The sequence below is a fragment of the Urocitellus parryii genome, chromosome 2 (assembly GCF_045843805.1).
Source record: "Urocitellus parryii isolate mUroPar1 chromosome 2, mUroPar1.hap1, whole genome shotgun sequence".
Classification (NCBI taxonomy): domain Eukaryota; kingdom Metazoa; phylum Chordata; class Mammalia; order Rodentia; family Sciuridae; genus Urocitellus; species Urocitellus parryii.
The window spans coordinates 161,815,983-161,831,688 of NC_135532.1; the positions used below are offsets into that span (position 1 = coordinate 161,815,983).

The window sequence follows — 15,706 nt, forward strand, 5'->3', positions numbered from 1 at the left end:
GGTCTGTGTGGCCTTTCTAGAAGCAGATGACTCCAGGTCAGAGAGTTAGTCTTTGAAAGGCCACAGCTGAGTGAGTGGTGGAGGTGTACCACAGCTGGAGATTCTCCATGCTGGGGCAAGGGCCCACTGATCTGGGCCTTCTTTAGTCCCTTTCCTGTTGTGACTTGATGGAGGAGAAGTGGATCTTTCCTTCCCTTTACTCCTACCCATTAGGAAAAAATCAAAGTCCTGGGGAAGAAGGCAGCCCCTCGGCCACATCCTCTTCCAGGCTGTCTGGCCCTAAAGAAGATGCAACCCTACCCACACCTGCTTTTATTTTCCTGCAGAACCACCTGAGGTCACTGTGGAGCTGTCCCAGCTGGTCATCCCATGGGGCCAGAGTGCTAAGCTCACCTGTGAGGTGCGCGGGAATCCCCCGCCCTCCGTGCTGTGGCTGAGGAACGCCGTCCCCCTCACCTCCAGCCAGCGCCTCCGGTTGTCCCGCAAGGCCCTGCGTGTGGTCAGCGTGGGGCCTGAGGACGAAGGTGTCTACCAGTGCATGGCTGAGAATGAAGTTGGGAGTGCCCATGCCGTGGTCCAGCTGAGGACCTCCAGGCCAGGTGAGTGCAACCCAAGGCTCTGAGATTCCAGCTAAACGCACTCACAACCATTTTCTCAAATGAAGTCCAACTTAGAAAGCCAGTATTTGAACTAAATGAAGAAGGCTTTCAGCTGTCAATTCAAATTTACTTTAACTTATTAATAAGTCAAAGTGCATTTATCAGCTTGCAGAATCTGTGGGATCTTAAGGTTCCATGGAAATACGTTTAGAATAAAGAAAAGCAGGTCTCTCCTCAGCTTCATTCCTACCAACTGTTGACTCCAGGGGCTGGGCAGTTTCTATGTCAGCACTGGCTAGATAACGTGGGGGACTCAGAGCAACATGACAAACACGCACCTTCAAAAACATTTCTATGAAAGAGATGAAACCTACCAAGGAAACCGTTTAAAAAACAAAATAAAACTGACCAAACTTTGCTATATCTGTGTATGAATGTATCACATTCCATTCTAATTTTATACATAACTATAATGCACCAGTAAATAAATAAATAAAAGAAAGGCCAATAGAGTAGAGGAAGGATCAGAAAAGGGAGGAGAAGAGGAAAGAAGATGTTACTGGAGACTGAAATGGAAAAAAATGAATCTCACTATTATGTATATATATTACATATACTATAATGCACTAAAATTTAAAAAAAGTTAAATAAAAATAAATAAATAAAACAATACTTTGTGAACATTATCAAGTGACACTTTCCCACGGTGGTAAAGATCAGGTGGGATGAAGGCTGGTGCTGGCAGAGTCTATGGAAGTTTCTGGAAGGAATTGTTGTGGCTCATGGCTCCCAGATTCTCAGAGGGCATTCCTTTTCCTTCATGTCTCTAGTCTCCAGGTCACCTCAGTGGAGAAAGAAATGGCCCACTCTGTGTTGGTGTTAGGATCCTATGGTGAAGGGTTGGGGGTGTAGCTCAGTGGTAGAGCACTTGCCTGTCAAGTATGAAGCCCTGAGTTCCATCACCAGAAACACACACACACACACACACACACACACACACACACACACACACAGCTAGACCAGAGAAGGAAGGTGCAGGGTTTCCATGTCTCAGGAGCAAATTGAGATTGTTCTCTCAAGACGCACCTCCTGAGGACACTGGGAGTCAGCAGGTTGCAGAGATGCTTGTCTGTAGCCCCAAGCTGCAGCAAGAAGCCTTGGCCAGGTAGTGGGACATGGCAGGGCAGGGACACTGGCCCTCTCTTCCACAGAGCCTGTCTGTATGTCACATAGTGGGCTGATGGTGGTCTCAAGTCTTCTTTCTGACTTTGTTCTCAGTTTTCTCCCTGGAAGGTAACCAGAGGCACTAACACACACACTGTCTCTCTCTTTGTGCCTCTTTCCTGCTTGGTCCCCAGGCACGACCCTGAGACCCTGGAAGGATGATAAACCAGCCACTGCCACACCCCCTGCACTACCCTCCAGACCTGGCAGCCCTGACCAGATGCTGAGGGGACTACCGGGTCTCCTCAAACCCCCAACATCAGTGCAGCCTGCTTCTCTGCAGTGCCCAGGAGAGAAGGGGTCAGTGGTTCCTGCCGAGGCCCCCATCATCCTGAGCTCGCCCCGGACCTCCAAGACAGACTCATACGAGCTGGTGTGGCGGCCTCGGCACGAGGGCAGCAGCCGGGCACCCATCCTCTACTATGTGGTGAAACACCGCAAGGTATGTCCCTGGCCTCCTGCCTCCGTCTCCCCTGGGTCCCCTACTCCCCACTGTTGATCATGTCCTCTGTCTCCTCGTTTGCCCATCCCTTCTGCTGCCAAGAGAGCTGGCAGTGATACGGGCAGGTGGCACCCTGAGATGCCCAGGAAGGGCCATGCGTAGGCCCTTCTGTCTGAGCTCTGTGTTTATTTCCCAGAAACTAATGCCAGCTTCTAGTCCTGGAGGTGACAGTTAGCAGGCTCCTAGTTACCATCACCAACCTCCCCTCCTTCCTCTGTCATTTGCTATTGATTTTGTTTTGTTTTTTAACCAAAGTAAGCTCCGCTAGGCACATACCTGCAGGAACTCTAGCATGGCAAGCTAGCTCTAAAGCCAGGAAAACAAATATTTGCGAACTGGTATTTTCTCTGGGCTGGAAAACACCCCTCAGTTCTCAGAATTCATCGTGGCTCTGGCTGACAAACAGGCATTTGAGCTCCAAGCACATGGTGTTGTTCAGACTTCAGCCATTTCTCCTGGACAGAGGAAGTCTGTCTGGGGGATGCTGGGGAGCTGTCAGGGAGGGAGTCTCGGTCTGTGACAGGCTGCGTGACAGAACTGGGCCAACCCCATGCTCCTGGATGCTGTCCTGCGAGGCAGGACAGGCTGCCACACTTAATGGCTATGCAGGGAAGAGGACATGCGGTGCCCTATAAGAAAACATCCCGGAGATGTTTCTGTTCACCCCATGTATGTGTGATTTTTCTAAGTCCATGTGATAGAAATTGATTGTTCTTAAACAGATTTTTTAAAGTTTTTATTGGCATTATCATAACTGCTGAATTTTATTATACATGTATGTTGTGTTTACTTATAAAAGTGCCGTGTGCACTTGGTAGAAAACATAGGAATCCATAACGTGGAACTGAAGGTCTCAGTCCACTTTTTTCTTTTCAAAAAACAAACAAGAAAATAAACTCCACCCTGCATGGCAGAAGGCAGTGACCCTCCAGAAGCCATTTCCCTGCTGTGAACCCCACTGGCCCTTGCAGTTTGTCCTTTTCTTTTCCTTCACGTTCTCTCCTGGAAGACCTGGGGAGGGGCGGGGGCCCACACTTGCTGGGAGGCTCAGCGTCAGGCTCAATGCTAGCAGCTTTACGTCCACAGAGACAGGGGTCAGAAACCCTCATATGGCCTAGGGGCCCCTGTTGTCCCTGTGCTGCCTCCTGTGCAGGGGTCTGGGCGGGGCGGACCCTCATCAACCCTCAGCCAGCAAAGGGGGGGGGGTGAATGAGCTTGGAACAAGAAGCAGCCTTGTTCGGCACATGTTCCAGGGCAGGGCTGGTCTCCATCCTCACTTCCCCCTGTAACTGGACACCTCCATCTGAGTTGTAGACACAGATCAGGGCAGGCCAAATGCCCACGGCCCCCAAGAGACAAAAACCAGCATGAGAGCAAGAATAATATTTTTCAGGCCAATAGGTGGCCACGAAACTGCCTCCCACAAGAGGCAGGCTGGCAAAGGCCGAGCCGTGGTGATCCGGAAATGCCAGGCCGAGGCCGCATTCACCCTCTCAGTGTGTGTGACAGTGACTAATTACCCTAGCATTTCTTATTTTCATTTCTATGCCCAGTGGAAGTGCAAGGCCAGCGCCGGGAGGGCAGGGGAGAGTGGGGGAGGCAGGGAAGCGAGAGTCCGGACAGGGCTCCTGCTGGGCCTGGCTTCTATTAGGCTCTGGCCTGTGGGGCGCTTGGAGCTGTTAGGTGGACGTTGCCAAGGCAGAAATTATGCCTTGAAAGCCAATCCTGCTTGTGGAACTCGCATATCTTAAACATCGTCACTCAAGAAAGAAATTTGAAATCAAAAGTCAGAGTTTAAGTTATGGTTTTCTTGTCCCGGCTCTTGCGGGGGACTGGGAATCATTCAGCTAAGTTTCACTTTTTCACTTGCACAAAGCAAGTTTTCCTTCCTGGTACATCTGCAGACCCCGGGCTACTGTGTTTGGGTTTCCAGCATCACTGGGGATTCTCAGTTTGTAAAATCTTCTCCCTTTGGAACGAATCCTGGAAGCCTGACACTAATGAGCCTAGACCATCCCTGTCCCTTGAATGGTTGGTTTTGTTCAGCTTTGGAATATTCTGCTTGGGAATAGGAGTTTTCCTCACCAGCTGTTCTCTGCCTTCAGCAAACCTCGACTTCAGGTTCCAACAGAGATGCAAAACTGGCCCTTAAGTGCTTGTCCTTAAAGTTGGCAGATGACATGAAGTAGTTTCTCATAGTCAGCTGTTGGGGGCCTGGAACCCTCTTATTTTTTTCTTTAGAGAGTTAGTCACTAAAAATTCACGGATAATATTTGCAATTTATCTGTAGCTTTTACATTCTAAGCAAGGACTGAGGAGAGGAAAAGATTATAATGTTAGAACCCTCACCTGGCCAAAGATGTGGGGAGGGGCGGGGGCCCACACTTGCTGGGAGGCTCAGTGTCAGGCTCAATGCTAGGAGCTTTACGTAAGTCATCGTCAGAGTCACCTGAGAGATTTTCTTTGCCTCATTTTAGAAGTCGAAGGTTTAGAGCTCAGAGAGCCAGGGAACTTGCTCAGAGTTACGCAATCCGGACTTGAACTCAGGGCTCTGTGCTCCCAGGCTCCTCATTCTAGGACAGGTCACTGTATGGGTTACGGTTTGGAGTCAGATCAGGATTTCTGTGCTCCCCCAGCTATGCAGCCTTGAGCAAATCACTCCTCTTTGAGCTTGGTCTTTCCTCTTGTGACTGGGAGCAGTGTCAATGCCATCACTTGGGCCTTGTGAGGGCAGATGAGGTAGTGTGTATAACCCCTAAGTCTGTGCTTTGCACATAGTGAGTGCCCAGGACATGCTGCTGTCTCGACCACTGCCACTGCTCTTGTCATTTTTCTCACCACTGTCTCACTAAAGTAGAGACTGGAGGAGGGAGGTTTGGTTCAGACACAGCAAGGGAGAGTCAGCCATGAGGGTATGGGAAGTATAGCTGGGAGGTCTTTGGAAGAACCCTCCATAGTTTCAGTACAGCCTCCAGATCTGCCGCACTGAGCTTCTCTTGATGGTATCATTAGATGGGGAGACCAGGAAGCCCAACCTGAGCACCCCAGTGAGGTTGATGGCCAGTCTGAGCTCTGCAGTGCCACCTGCTCCTAAATTGGTTCTCCATCCTCTCCACCTGACCTACACCTGTTAGTTCTACTGTGCTTACAAGACACAGCCACCTGTAGCACCAGGGGGAGATGCCGGTCCTTACACCAACCACCTTCACCAGCAGGTCACCAACTCCTCTGATGACTGGACCATCGCTGGCATTCCAGCCAGCCAGCACCACCTGACCCTCACCAGGCTCGACCCAGGGAGCTTGTACGAAGTGGAGATGGCAGCTTACAACTGTGCTGGCGAGGGCCAGACGGCAATGGTCACCTTCCGAACTGGTAAGGTCAACATGGGCACAGCTTGGGGTTTCCACAGCCAAGCAGGTTGTTCCAGGCCTGGGTGGGAAATCCTGCCCACCTTGCCCCACCCAGTCCCTGAGTGCACTGTCCTCCTTCTCCACTGCTGTCTCCCTGTGGCTTGGGTGCCCAGACTGAGGTTTCTCGCCTCATCAGAATGACCAGCTGGCCTCTTTGGCATCTCTTGGCCCTCTTTGTCATGGAGTTGGTGGTACACCATGACAGTATCGGGCAGCACTGCCATCTGACCTCACTGTCAGCATCCTGTGTTCTTACTTGCCTCACCTTGTCGCAGTCCTTTTCAGAGTCTCAGACAAAAAGGACTCTGTGGGAAGATCTAATGCCTGCTGTGCCCCTTGCTGATCTCAACCTATTTCCACCCAGGGCGGCGTCCCAAACCTGAGATCATAGCCAGTAAGGAGCAACAGATCCAGAGAGATGACCCTGGAGCCGGCCCCCAGAGCAGCAGCCAGCCAGATCATGGCCGCCTTTCCCGTAAGCCCCCAGCAGTTGGGATCAGCGGGTGGGGAGGGGTGAGGAGTAGTGAAAACTGGACCACCCTGTTGTGCCTGTTGCTGCAGGTCGAATGAGGTTTTGGTTCTGAAGATCCAGAAGTCTTTAAGACATTTTCTTGGCATTTCCCCCACTGACCATAATGAGAAAATACAGATTGAAGCTTTTCAAATTAAAAGCTGGAGTCACAATTACTCTGTGGGTCCAGAGAGCAGCGGGGGATGGGGGGGTGCGGAGGACAGTAACTGGCCCTTGGCCCTTCGCACTCTGGCATGAGTAGCTGAAGGGGTCTTGGTGTGAGGCTTCTCCTGCGCTGGAGGACCTGATGGTGGGTGGAGTGCTGAGGGGAGGTGCAGACCCTGTTGGGGCAGGCCAGTCCAATCAGAAAACAGGGTCGTCTCACAGTGTCCCCCTCCTTTTCCTTCCTCCCTGTCTCCCTCCCTGGGCATGATCTTCATAGCCCCAGAAGCTCCAGACAGGCCCACTATCTCCATGGCCTCTGAGACCTCTGTGTATGTGACCTGGATTCCCCGTGGGAATGGTGGCTTCCCGATCCAGTCCTTCCGTGTGGAGTACAAGAAGCTAAAGAAAGTGGGAGACTGGATCCTGGCCACTAATGCCATCCCTCCCTCACGGCTCTCGGTGGAAATCACAGGCCTAGAGAAAGGTAGGGGCCTGGACACTCTCCTGCCCAATCCCTGGGCTGCCCTGGGCCACACTGAAGAAGAAAATGAGCCCGGGAGGCTCGCTGCTCCGTCCTCCAGCCACCAGTCCTGTGTGATTCCTCTCTGACGAGGATGGGCATTCTTGTGAGTCCTTTGGGGACTTGCTCTTGGGGTGGGCTGCCCAAAACATCCCTCGAGGCTGGGCCCTGTTGGGCTGTGGGGGAATGAAAAGGCCTTTCCTGAGTCCCCATGGGTCTCTCTCACCAGGCACCTCTTACAAGTTCCGAGTCCGAGCTCTGAACATGCTGGGGGAGAGCGAGCCCAGTGCCCCCTCCCGGCCCTACGTGGTGTCAGGCTATGGTGGCCGCGTGTATGAGAGGCCAGTGGCAGGTCCTTACATCACCTTCACGGACGCTGTCAATGAGACCACCATCATGCTCAAGTGGATGGTAAGTGACCTTGCCATGGACAGCCATGGGAAGAAGGGGCAGAGCTACTGTCGGGTAGGAACTTGGTAGATGGTCCCTCTGCGGCCTGAGCCCCTATCTAAGACACCTCCCCTATATGTCCCTCCATCTATGTGCCTGAGAACTGGCTCCCCCACAGTGCACCAGAAAGCCTGATTGGTAGAATTTGGGAGGCTCTTGGCAGCTGCTATTAGGGGTCTCCTGTTGGGTCTGGTGCCTTGACCCAGTAGATACCCCAAGCTGGTTCCACCCACCCTCCTTCCTGCCGTTTTCCTGACACCACAGAGAACCCCAGCACAATTATTAGGGTCTCTTTTTAACCAGAGATAATGACCCTTGTCTGCCCAGGGAGGCTCAGGAGGGACTGAAGTCTTTGAAGAAATCTGTTTCCAGAAGCTTGGGGACCTCTAGGCAAAATGAAATAATGTGTGATCTCCACAGCCTTCTTCAGAGAACCCCAGGGACTGCATCAGGAATGTTCGCCAGGGGCCCCCAGTGCAGTTCACACTCTAGACTGGGGTAGCACTTCCACACCCCAGCCGTTTTGCTCTGATGACGAGGTCTCTGCTCCACTGTCAACATGTCTCTTCTCCATTTCCTGTAGTATATCCCAGCAAGTAACAACAACACCCCAATCCATGGCTTTTATATCTACTATCGACCCACAGACAGTGACAATGACAGTGACTACAAGAAGGACATGGTGGAAGGTGAGAAGCACTTGGTGTGGTTTCGTCTACCGGCAAGGGGTCTGGTTGTTGGTGACATCTGGTAAAGCATAAAACCTGGATCTGGCATAGTACAAAACATCTGTGCTCCATGCCACAGAGTCAGGATACACACAGATCTGTTCAGTTATCATTATCCCTTCCCATAATGATAGTAGACAATGGGAATGCAGGCGGACCCCTGGGACATTCCCTCCTGTGTGTCTCTACCATCTCAGGGGCACCAGCCCAGACGTTCAGCCTTGAGTCCGACCATGAGATCTGGGCAAAGTCAGATTTTCAGTTACTTCACCCTGCACAATTTTCTCCCCGTCTTTCCCAGGGGATAGGTACTGGCACTCTATCAGCCACCTGCAGCCAGAGACCTCCTACGACATTAAGATGCAGTGCTTCAATGAAGGCGGAGAGAGTGAGTTCAGCAACGTGATGATCTGTGAGACCAAAGGTGATTCTCCTTGGGTTCTCCTCTCCCTCTGTGCTACTTCCAGCAGGGTAGGGCCCAGTCACTGTCCGCACCATGCTGGGTGTCTCTTTCTCAAGAAGACTCCTTATTTTCACCCTTCTGCTTGAGCCTCGTGTTAAGGATAAGTGAATCACCCTCAGGATGATTTCAGAGAACTTTGGAATTATCCATAAACTCATTGTTAAGTTGGGAACTTTTTTATAATTACTTGATTCCTGCCATGATATATGGTATTTATATTGGTTGATTTATTTAATTGAGAAACTAAAACCTCATGAGATGAGGAAGAAACTGAGCCTCAGGAAACTGCATACATTGGCCAAGATCATGTGGCCAGTCAGTGACTCTGGAATAGGTCCATCTAACTACCAGCCTGGGTTCTTTCTCACCATAAAACATGTCAAACATATTCAAATAGCAACTTGTTAATATCTGCACATTGGTCAGGTGGGTATATAACACTATCTCCATTTTTTAAATACTGAAGGTGAGATTAAGCAGTTATATTGCAAAAGACATAATCAGGATAAGATCACAAACGAATAGAAATGGAGATAAAAACATGTTTTTTCAGTCTTTGAGACATCAACATTCTTTTTCCTACTTTGCATTGCTTTCAAATACCTGCTGAGGACCTGCAGTGTCCATTCCTGCCCTCTTCCCCCAGGTTCAGGGACAGGAGTGGCAGATACATGCAAAGTCCCATATCCTGCATCAGGTGGCACAGAGAGGCCCCCAGAGAAAGAACAGAGGCTCACCAAGCCTTCAAGCTGGTCTTCTGGGCTAAAATGAGGAGAGGGTAGCCTGGGGATAGGTCAAGCCTGAAAGTATCACAGATGGCTGCAGCGTCCAGTGGGAGGATGAGAGAGAGAAGCTCAGAGAAGAGGCCAGAGACAATGGCAGGCAGCGGGTCCTGAGGACCTGAGGCTGAGCTCCTGGTCGGCAATGGGAACCTCTTGAGGCTCTGGAGTGAGGGAGGGTCGTTGTTGGATTTGTTTGCTGAGAAGGGCCACCAGTAACCCTGCAAGGGGTAGACAGCTGGGAGAGAACTGGGGCCCAGAAATGAAGGACATGAGAATCGTTTGACCACTTTTCTGAGGAGATGTGGGCAGGACCAGGACTGATTGCATGCTGGGCTAGGAGACAGAAAAGAGCTAAAAGTAAATTTCTAGGTTTTAACTTAAAAGAGCTTCAGGTGTTATTGCCCTTTATTGTCATTTCAAACAGAGAAACAGTTTTCATGAGATAGGACAACGCAAAACCTCTTGAAGATTGACTGAATATCTGATTCCCAAGTGGAAAGTCTACTGCCTGGGGGCAGGGGTCCCATGGGGACATTGATATGGGAGGGTTTAGGATATAGGTGGAAATGGTGGGACTAGGAGAGAACACATAGAGGCAGTGGACCAAGAGGAGCCAGGGAGAGTTCTCCAGGTCTGAGGAAGCAGAAGGAAGAGGCAGGAAAATGGTGGAATATCACTTGCTGGAGGCCCCAGGAAGTCGGGGGAGGAGAGATTTGTGAAAGAGTGAATCATGTCAGAAACACTATAACAGCAAAACCCAGATGGGAAACTTATGACCTTGACTTTCCACCTTTGAATTGGCATCTCCGAATTTCTCTTTGTCTCATCAAGTCCCCAAATGCTCTGCATCCTGAGTGAAAGCCTCCTATGTCACATTCCTTCATCCACCCAGAATAGTAAATTTGTCTTTAAATTCTTCCACTCCCAATTCTTTTGCTGGTTTTGTGAGTTGTTAATATTTTCTCCCAAAAGGTCCCCAGTTATTCTTTTTTAAAAAACAAAGCCACTTCTGCTCAGTCAGACGGACCCAGTGCCGGTCTCACAAATGTATTTTGAAATATAAGGTTCGGGTCTCCTCAATACCACCAAATCTCATAATGGATACCAATTTCAAGCAGAGTATGGACATGATTCAAATAAGGAATTCAAAATAAGGAATTGTGAGGCCCTATGTTGAGTTTCATCCCGTTACCTATACCGTGGAATTGGGGTATTCTCTTTTTCAATTAATTGGGAGGGAAATGTCAAAGAAATAGATACTGACGTGAGTTTTGTCCACCATTGCAGCTCGGAAGTCCTCGGGTCTGCCTGGTAGACTCCCACCCCCAACTCTGGCTGCACCTCAGCCACCACCTCTGGAAACCATCGAGCGGCCAGTGGGCACCGGGGCTATGGTGGCACGGGCCAGCGATCTGCCCTATCTGATTGTCGGGGTCGTCCTGGGCTCCATCGTCCTCATCATTGTCACCTTCATCCCCTTCTGTCTGTGGAGAGCCTGGTCTAAGCAAAGTGAGTAACATCAGGAGCCTGGAGAGGGAGCCTCTGCCCAGTTCAAGGCCAGTGATGCCCCACTCCACATCCAGGGGCAGCTCGAGCTCCAGGGGCCCCTGGAGGTCTCCCAGAGCCAGGGAATACCCCAGACTGGGCACATGCCCCCTAGATCCTGTCCCTGGGCTGAAGGAGTGTGAAGAGGCAGACATTGGTCTGCCCTCTCGGTGTCTCCAGCTCAGTGCTTACCTGGTTCCATCCTCTTTGATGCCGAAGCTGCCTCTCTGACCTCATTTCACGTTTGCCAACTGCCCCTGCCTCTTCCCAGCAGCCATTTTCTGCCTCTGTTCTGGGCCTGGAGCTACCTTGAGCGTTCGTTCCCCTTTCCCCTGCTTCCACCTGCTAATGTGTCTCAAATGGCGACACGTGTGGCTGCCCACCCTCACTTCATGCTCTTTTTCAACTGCTTTCCCCCCACCCTTTACCCCTGTTCTCCCCACTCCTGTCCTCACTGCATAAGAAAAAAAGTTAGGAAGAAATAGGAGTCAGGAAGAAGGTTCTGAGGGAAACATTCTCCACCCCTTGGATGGTGTCATCTCCCCGCCTGCGTCATTGGACCCTGTGTGGTCAGGCCAGTGGGGCTATTTCAGGCTGCCCGAGGCTTCCTTGGCCTAAGCACACCTGTCCTTCTGTTCTTCAGAACACACAACAGACCTGGGTTTTCCTCGAAGTGCCCTTCTGTCCTCCTCCTGCCAGTACACTATGGTGCCATTGGGAGGACTCTCTGGCCACCGAGTCAGTGGACAGCCGTACCTAGGTGGCATCAGTGGACGGGCCTGCACCAATGGGACACATGTGAATCGGGGCTGCCCTGCAGCTGCAGTGGGCTACCCAGGCATGAAACCTCAGCAGCACTGCCCAGGGGAGCTTCAGCAGGTAACATAGCCCCTGGGCAGGTGGGCGGCCCAAGATAGGAGGGCGTGGTTGAGCTGCCTTTGGGGGCTTCTCATGCCAGGCGGCTGGGCCAGGCTTCCTTTCATCAGCAAGAGTTCATCCTCCTGAAAAGTGAGCAGTAAGTTTCCTGATCCTTTGACCTGATCTTTTCCTTATTCTTTCCTTTGAGCAGCAGGATGACACCAACAGCCTGCTGAGGCAGACCCTTCTTGGCAATGGATATGACCCCCAGAGCCACCAGATTACCAGGTAGCCAGACCCTTCCTGGCCCTTTCTTTAATTTCCAAGCCCCAGAGCCTCTCTCTTTATCTCCTCAAATCCAGTGTCAGTCTCACAGAGCCCAGAAATGCTTCACTCAGGGTTCCTCAAATCTGCCGGCTTTGCTCTGCAGGGCCCTTACCCTATGGGCTGGTTTTGTGTTTGTGGGTATGATTCCCTTTCATTTTGGGGGTGCATAGGTGGCTTCTTCTCAGAATCCTTACTGGGTAGACCAGAAACAACTGGATTTGCCCACAGTCCTAAACACCTGATTCACATGCCCCACATGAGATAAAATGGAACAGGACTAGAACTAACCGTGGGAAAACAGTGCGATGCCTCATGATGCCCAAAGGAGCACCGTCCTTACCCATTGGAGCTCTGACCAGCTCTGACCCCCTCAGACACGAAGTCGCCAGTGGATGGGGGAGGGTCCAGGCCCACTCTGCCCCTGCTTCACTGCCCCCGTCTGTTTTGGGCACTGCAGGGGTCCCAAGTCTAGCCCAGATGAGGGCTCTTTCCTGTACACACTGCCTGATGACTCCACCCACCAGCTGCTCCAGCCCCAAGACTGCTGCCACCTCCCAAAGCAGCCTGCCACTGCGGGCCAGGCAGGAATGAGGAGAGCACCCGAGAGTCCTGGCCTGGAAGCCGCGTGGGACCCTCCATTTCACTCAGGTTAGCTGGGCAGGGTAGAGAAACTGAAGACGCTGGGGATGACCTGACCAGTAGTGACTTAGAGGAGGGGAGACAACAGTCTTAAAAATAGAGTTTGGTAGGAGCTCTCCTCGGGTGCTGAAGGGAAGGCCAGGTAGTGGGGCTGGTGGATTCTGTGCTTCCCTGCTGAAGGCCTGGGAGGTCTGTGGGGGCACACCAGGCCAGCCTGATGCCAGCCTTGCCATCGGTGGTCCTCAGAGGCTGAGAGGAAGGACACCATTCCAGTTCAGAGGAAGAAGCTGTTTGGTCTCTGCGTTTCGAGGCCATTCACAAATTCTTTTTGCCTCTCATCACATAAGAACCTCTAATCACTTGCTTTGTTGGGTCTTGTCTCTTAATTAAGGAATAAGCTGCCTGCATCGTTACCAAGCCAAGTTCTTACCAACATCATCATCCTGACTCTTTGTGCTTTTACAGAACTTTCTCTCCATGGGGCTTGGGGCCACTCATGCCACCCTGTCCCACTTTCCCTCTGTGCTGCCTCCTTGGAAGTCCTTGGGTGCTTGGTTAGGGCACAGGCTAGTTAGAGGATTGACTACTTTTTCTTAGCCTCCATGGTGTGCATGTCCCTTCAGACACAGATCCTAGACCCTGTCTCTGGGACATTACATTTTGAAAGTAACCTCCCAGAGCCAGACACAGTGCCATGAAAACTGGGTTAGGTCAGTCTGAGGGGAATGCATTGTGAGGGGGAGGTTTGCACCATACCAAAAGGTGGGCCAACAGCCTAAATCTGGAAAGAGCAGGGCTTTCTTCCATGGGCTCCTCCAATTTGATCAGTATGCAAGCTGAGAGCTTGAGAGTCTCCACACTCCCAGGTCCCAGGCCAGGTGGCACATGAATAGCCTAAGGGGCCCTCCCCACGTGAGTGAGAGTCCTTGCAGGGCACACAAATTCCTTGTCTTGGTTGTAGTTTTCTGTCCCTCCTTTAGAGCCAGTGCGACCAGCTCCCTCCACAGGTAGACTGGCCCAGGACCACTTGGTTAGTCTGCATTTTAATGTTTCCCACTTTCTTTCCTTGCCAGGGACCCCGTGCTGCTTGGGCCTTGTACCAGTTGAAGAGGTGGACAGTCCTGACTCCTGCCAAGTGGGTGGAGGAGACTGGTGCCCCCAGCACCCTTCAGGAGCCTACACAGGACGGGAACCCGGGATGCAGCTCTCCCCTGGCCCATCGGTGCATGTGTCTTTTGAAACGCCACCTCCTACAGTTTAGGCAGAAGCCAATATCCCAGACAGACTATATATTGTTTGTTTTTTAAAAGAGACAGAGAAAATTGGTATTTATTTTTCTATTATAGCCATATTTATATATTTATGCACTTGTAAATAAATGTATATGTGTTTTTATAATTCTGGAGAGACGAAATCCTCCCCCATTGAGGTGTGAGAGGGATAACAAGCCACAACATACCAGGTATCAGCCAGGAGAGAGGAAGGTAGACTGGCCAGGGTACGGACTCCTGCAGGACCTGCAGCTGTAGAAGGCAGGGTCCTAGGCACATTGTTCATGAACACTATGAACTAAGGTGCCCTGAGAACAGACTGAGACATGTACAGCACTATAAGCATTAACAAACGTTCCAGAGTCAATAATCTGTGGCAACATATCTCTGTAAAAACAAACACTGTAACTTCTAAATAAATGTTTAGTCTTCCCTGTAACCTTCAACTGAGTCATGAATGAGTCAGCATTTTCTCTAGACATTAGGGTTTGGTCTTTGAATCACTGGAGAAAATATCCACTTGTGATGTTTCAGATGCATCAAGCAATGAAGTCTGGAATTGATAGCAGATGTTTTTCTTTTTTCTCTTTTTAAACACCGAACATCAGTTGTGTTTCGATGAATGCAGAATGCATCAATAACTGTTTACTCCAAGAGGGAGACATTGTACAATAGGCTGGGAGAAATAATTCGTAGTTCTCTACTGCCTGGGCTTGAAGTAAAGCTTTGGTCATACCAGACGAATGAAACATCCTTTTTATGTAGATTGAAGACCAAATGTTTCTTCCAAAATACCATTTAGTTAAGTGCCATCTTACATGTGGTGCCTGACAAATTCTGAAGATGAACCAGCATTGCTGGGGGAGTTGACTCACTCATTTAAAATCAACATTTACTTACTGTTGTCCAAGTATCATAGATTCTCTTTTGAAACTGAAATTTTAAAACGTTTATATAGGGAACTAGAACTAAGTGGAGGCTGAAGCTTGCAATGTCTTAACACACTTTAACTAAGTTTTTGGTGGGTGGGAGGGTGTTTTCTATATTTAAGAAAAACTGAGTTACAGATGAAATGCTATTTGAGACACTTAATCTCCCTAAAATTGTGCCAGAATTTGATATAGGAATCCCCGGGGAGCTGGTGCACTCTGACTGTCAGGGTGAGTGCACCCTCTGCTGGCAAGAAGTAATACTGCCCCTTCTCTTCCTTAGTCTTACATCTTTCCCCCCATCAAACAGCTAATTTGAAAAAGAACTCTAAACAGCATTTTTAGTGTATTTATTGACATTACTATAAGGAACATAAAAAAAGGGGGGAAGTAGAAGTAGATTTTGGAAGGAAAGAAAAAAGAGATCATGATTTCAGACACAATCTGACTTTGAGGGCTACTTCCAGGAGGGGGTGGGACTAATGTTTCCAATCCACCTTTGTTAATTAATCCAGGTAACCTCAAGTCTGAGCTTTAAATAACTTACTATGAAAGTTATTTTTTTAAATTTCCCTTTGTTTCTTCTCATAGAGGATCTAAGTTTATTGTTAAAGTTGATTTTGGTGAACTTTATTGAAGTGATATATAAAATACCTACTTTTTGCCCAGCCTTGGGCAAACTGAAAGATTTTAGCTCTCAAAAAAAAAAAAAAAATCCCTGGTATCAATCAATCAACTAATCAATCAATCAGTACTTCTGAGGCAGGTTAAATAAGATAA

General features: G+C 50.0%; 1 protein-coding gene across 4 annotated transcripts in view; it reads left to right on the forward strand.

Annotated features, from left to right (window-relative positions):
- Nucleotides 1–14,399, forward strand: part of Boc (BOC cell adhesion associated, oncogene regulated) — a 77,874-nt gene extending 63,475 nt beyond the window's left edge. For 3 of the 4 annotated variants that reach the window (XM_026394284.2, XM_026394289.2, XM_026394299.2), the window contains 13 exons: nt 327–599; nt 1,958–2,265; nt 5,538–5,700; nt 6,103–6,213; nt 6,692–6,898; nt 7,164–7,345; nt 7,968–8,073; nt 8,414–8,536; nt 10,645–10,866; nt 11,546–11,781; nt 11,972–12,048; nt 12,545–12,735; nt 13,800–14,399. In XM_026394284.2, the coding sequence (XP_026250069.2) occupies nt 327–599; nt 1,958–2,265; nt 5,538–5,700; nt 6,103–6,213; nt 6,692–6,898; nt 7,164–7,345; nt 7,968–8,073; nt 8,414–8,536; nt 10,645–10,866; nt 11,546–11,781; nt 11,972–12,048; nt 12,545–12,735; nt 13,800–13,987 (2,387 nt within the window). In that variant the 3' untranslated portion in view covers nt 13,988–14,399. The remainder of the gene's footprint in view (nt 1–326; nt 600–1,957; nt 2,266–5,537; nt 5,701–6,102; nt 6,214–6,691; nt 6,899–7,163; nt 7,346–7,967; nt 8,074–8,413; nt 8,537–10,644; nt 10,867–11,545; nt 11,782–11,971; nt 12,049–12,544; nt 12,736–13,799) is intronic. The other variant, XM_026394307.2, reaches the window with a different exon arrangement.
- The last annotated feature ends 1,307 nt before the right edge of the window (nt 14,400–15,706 follow it).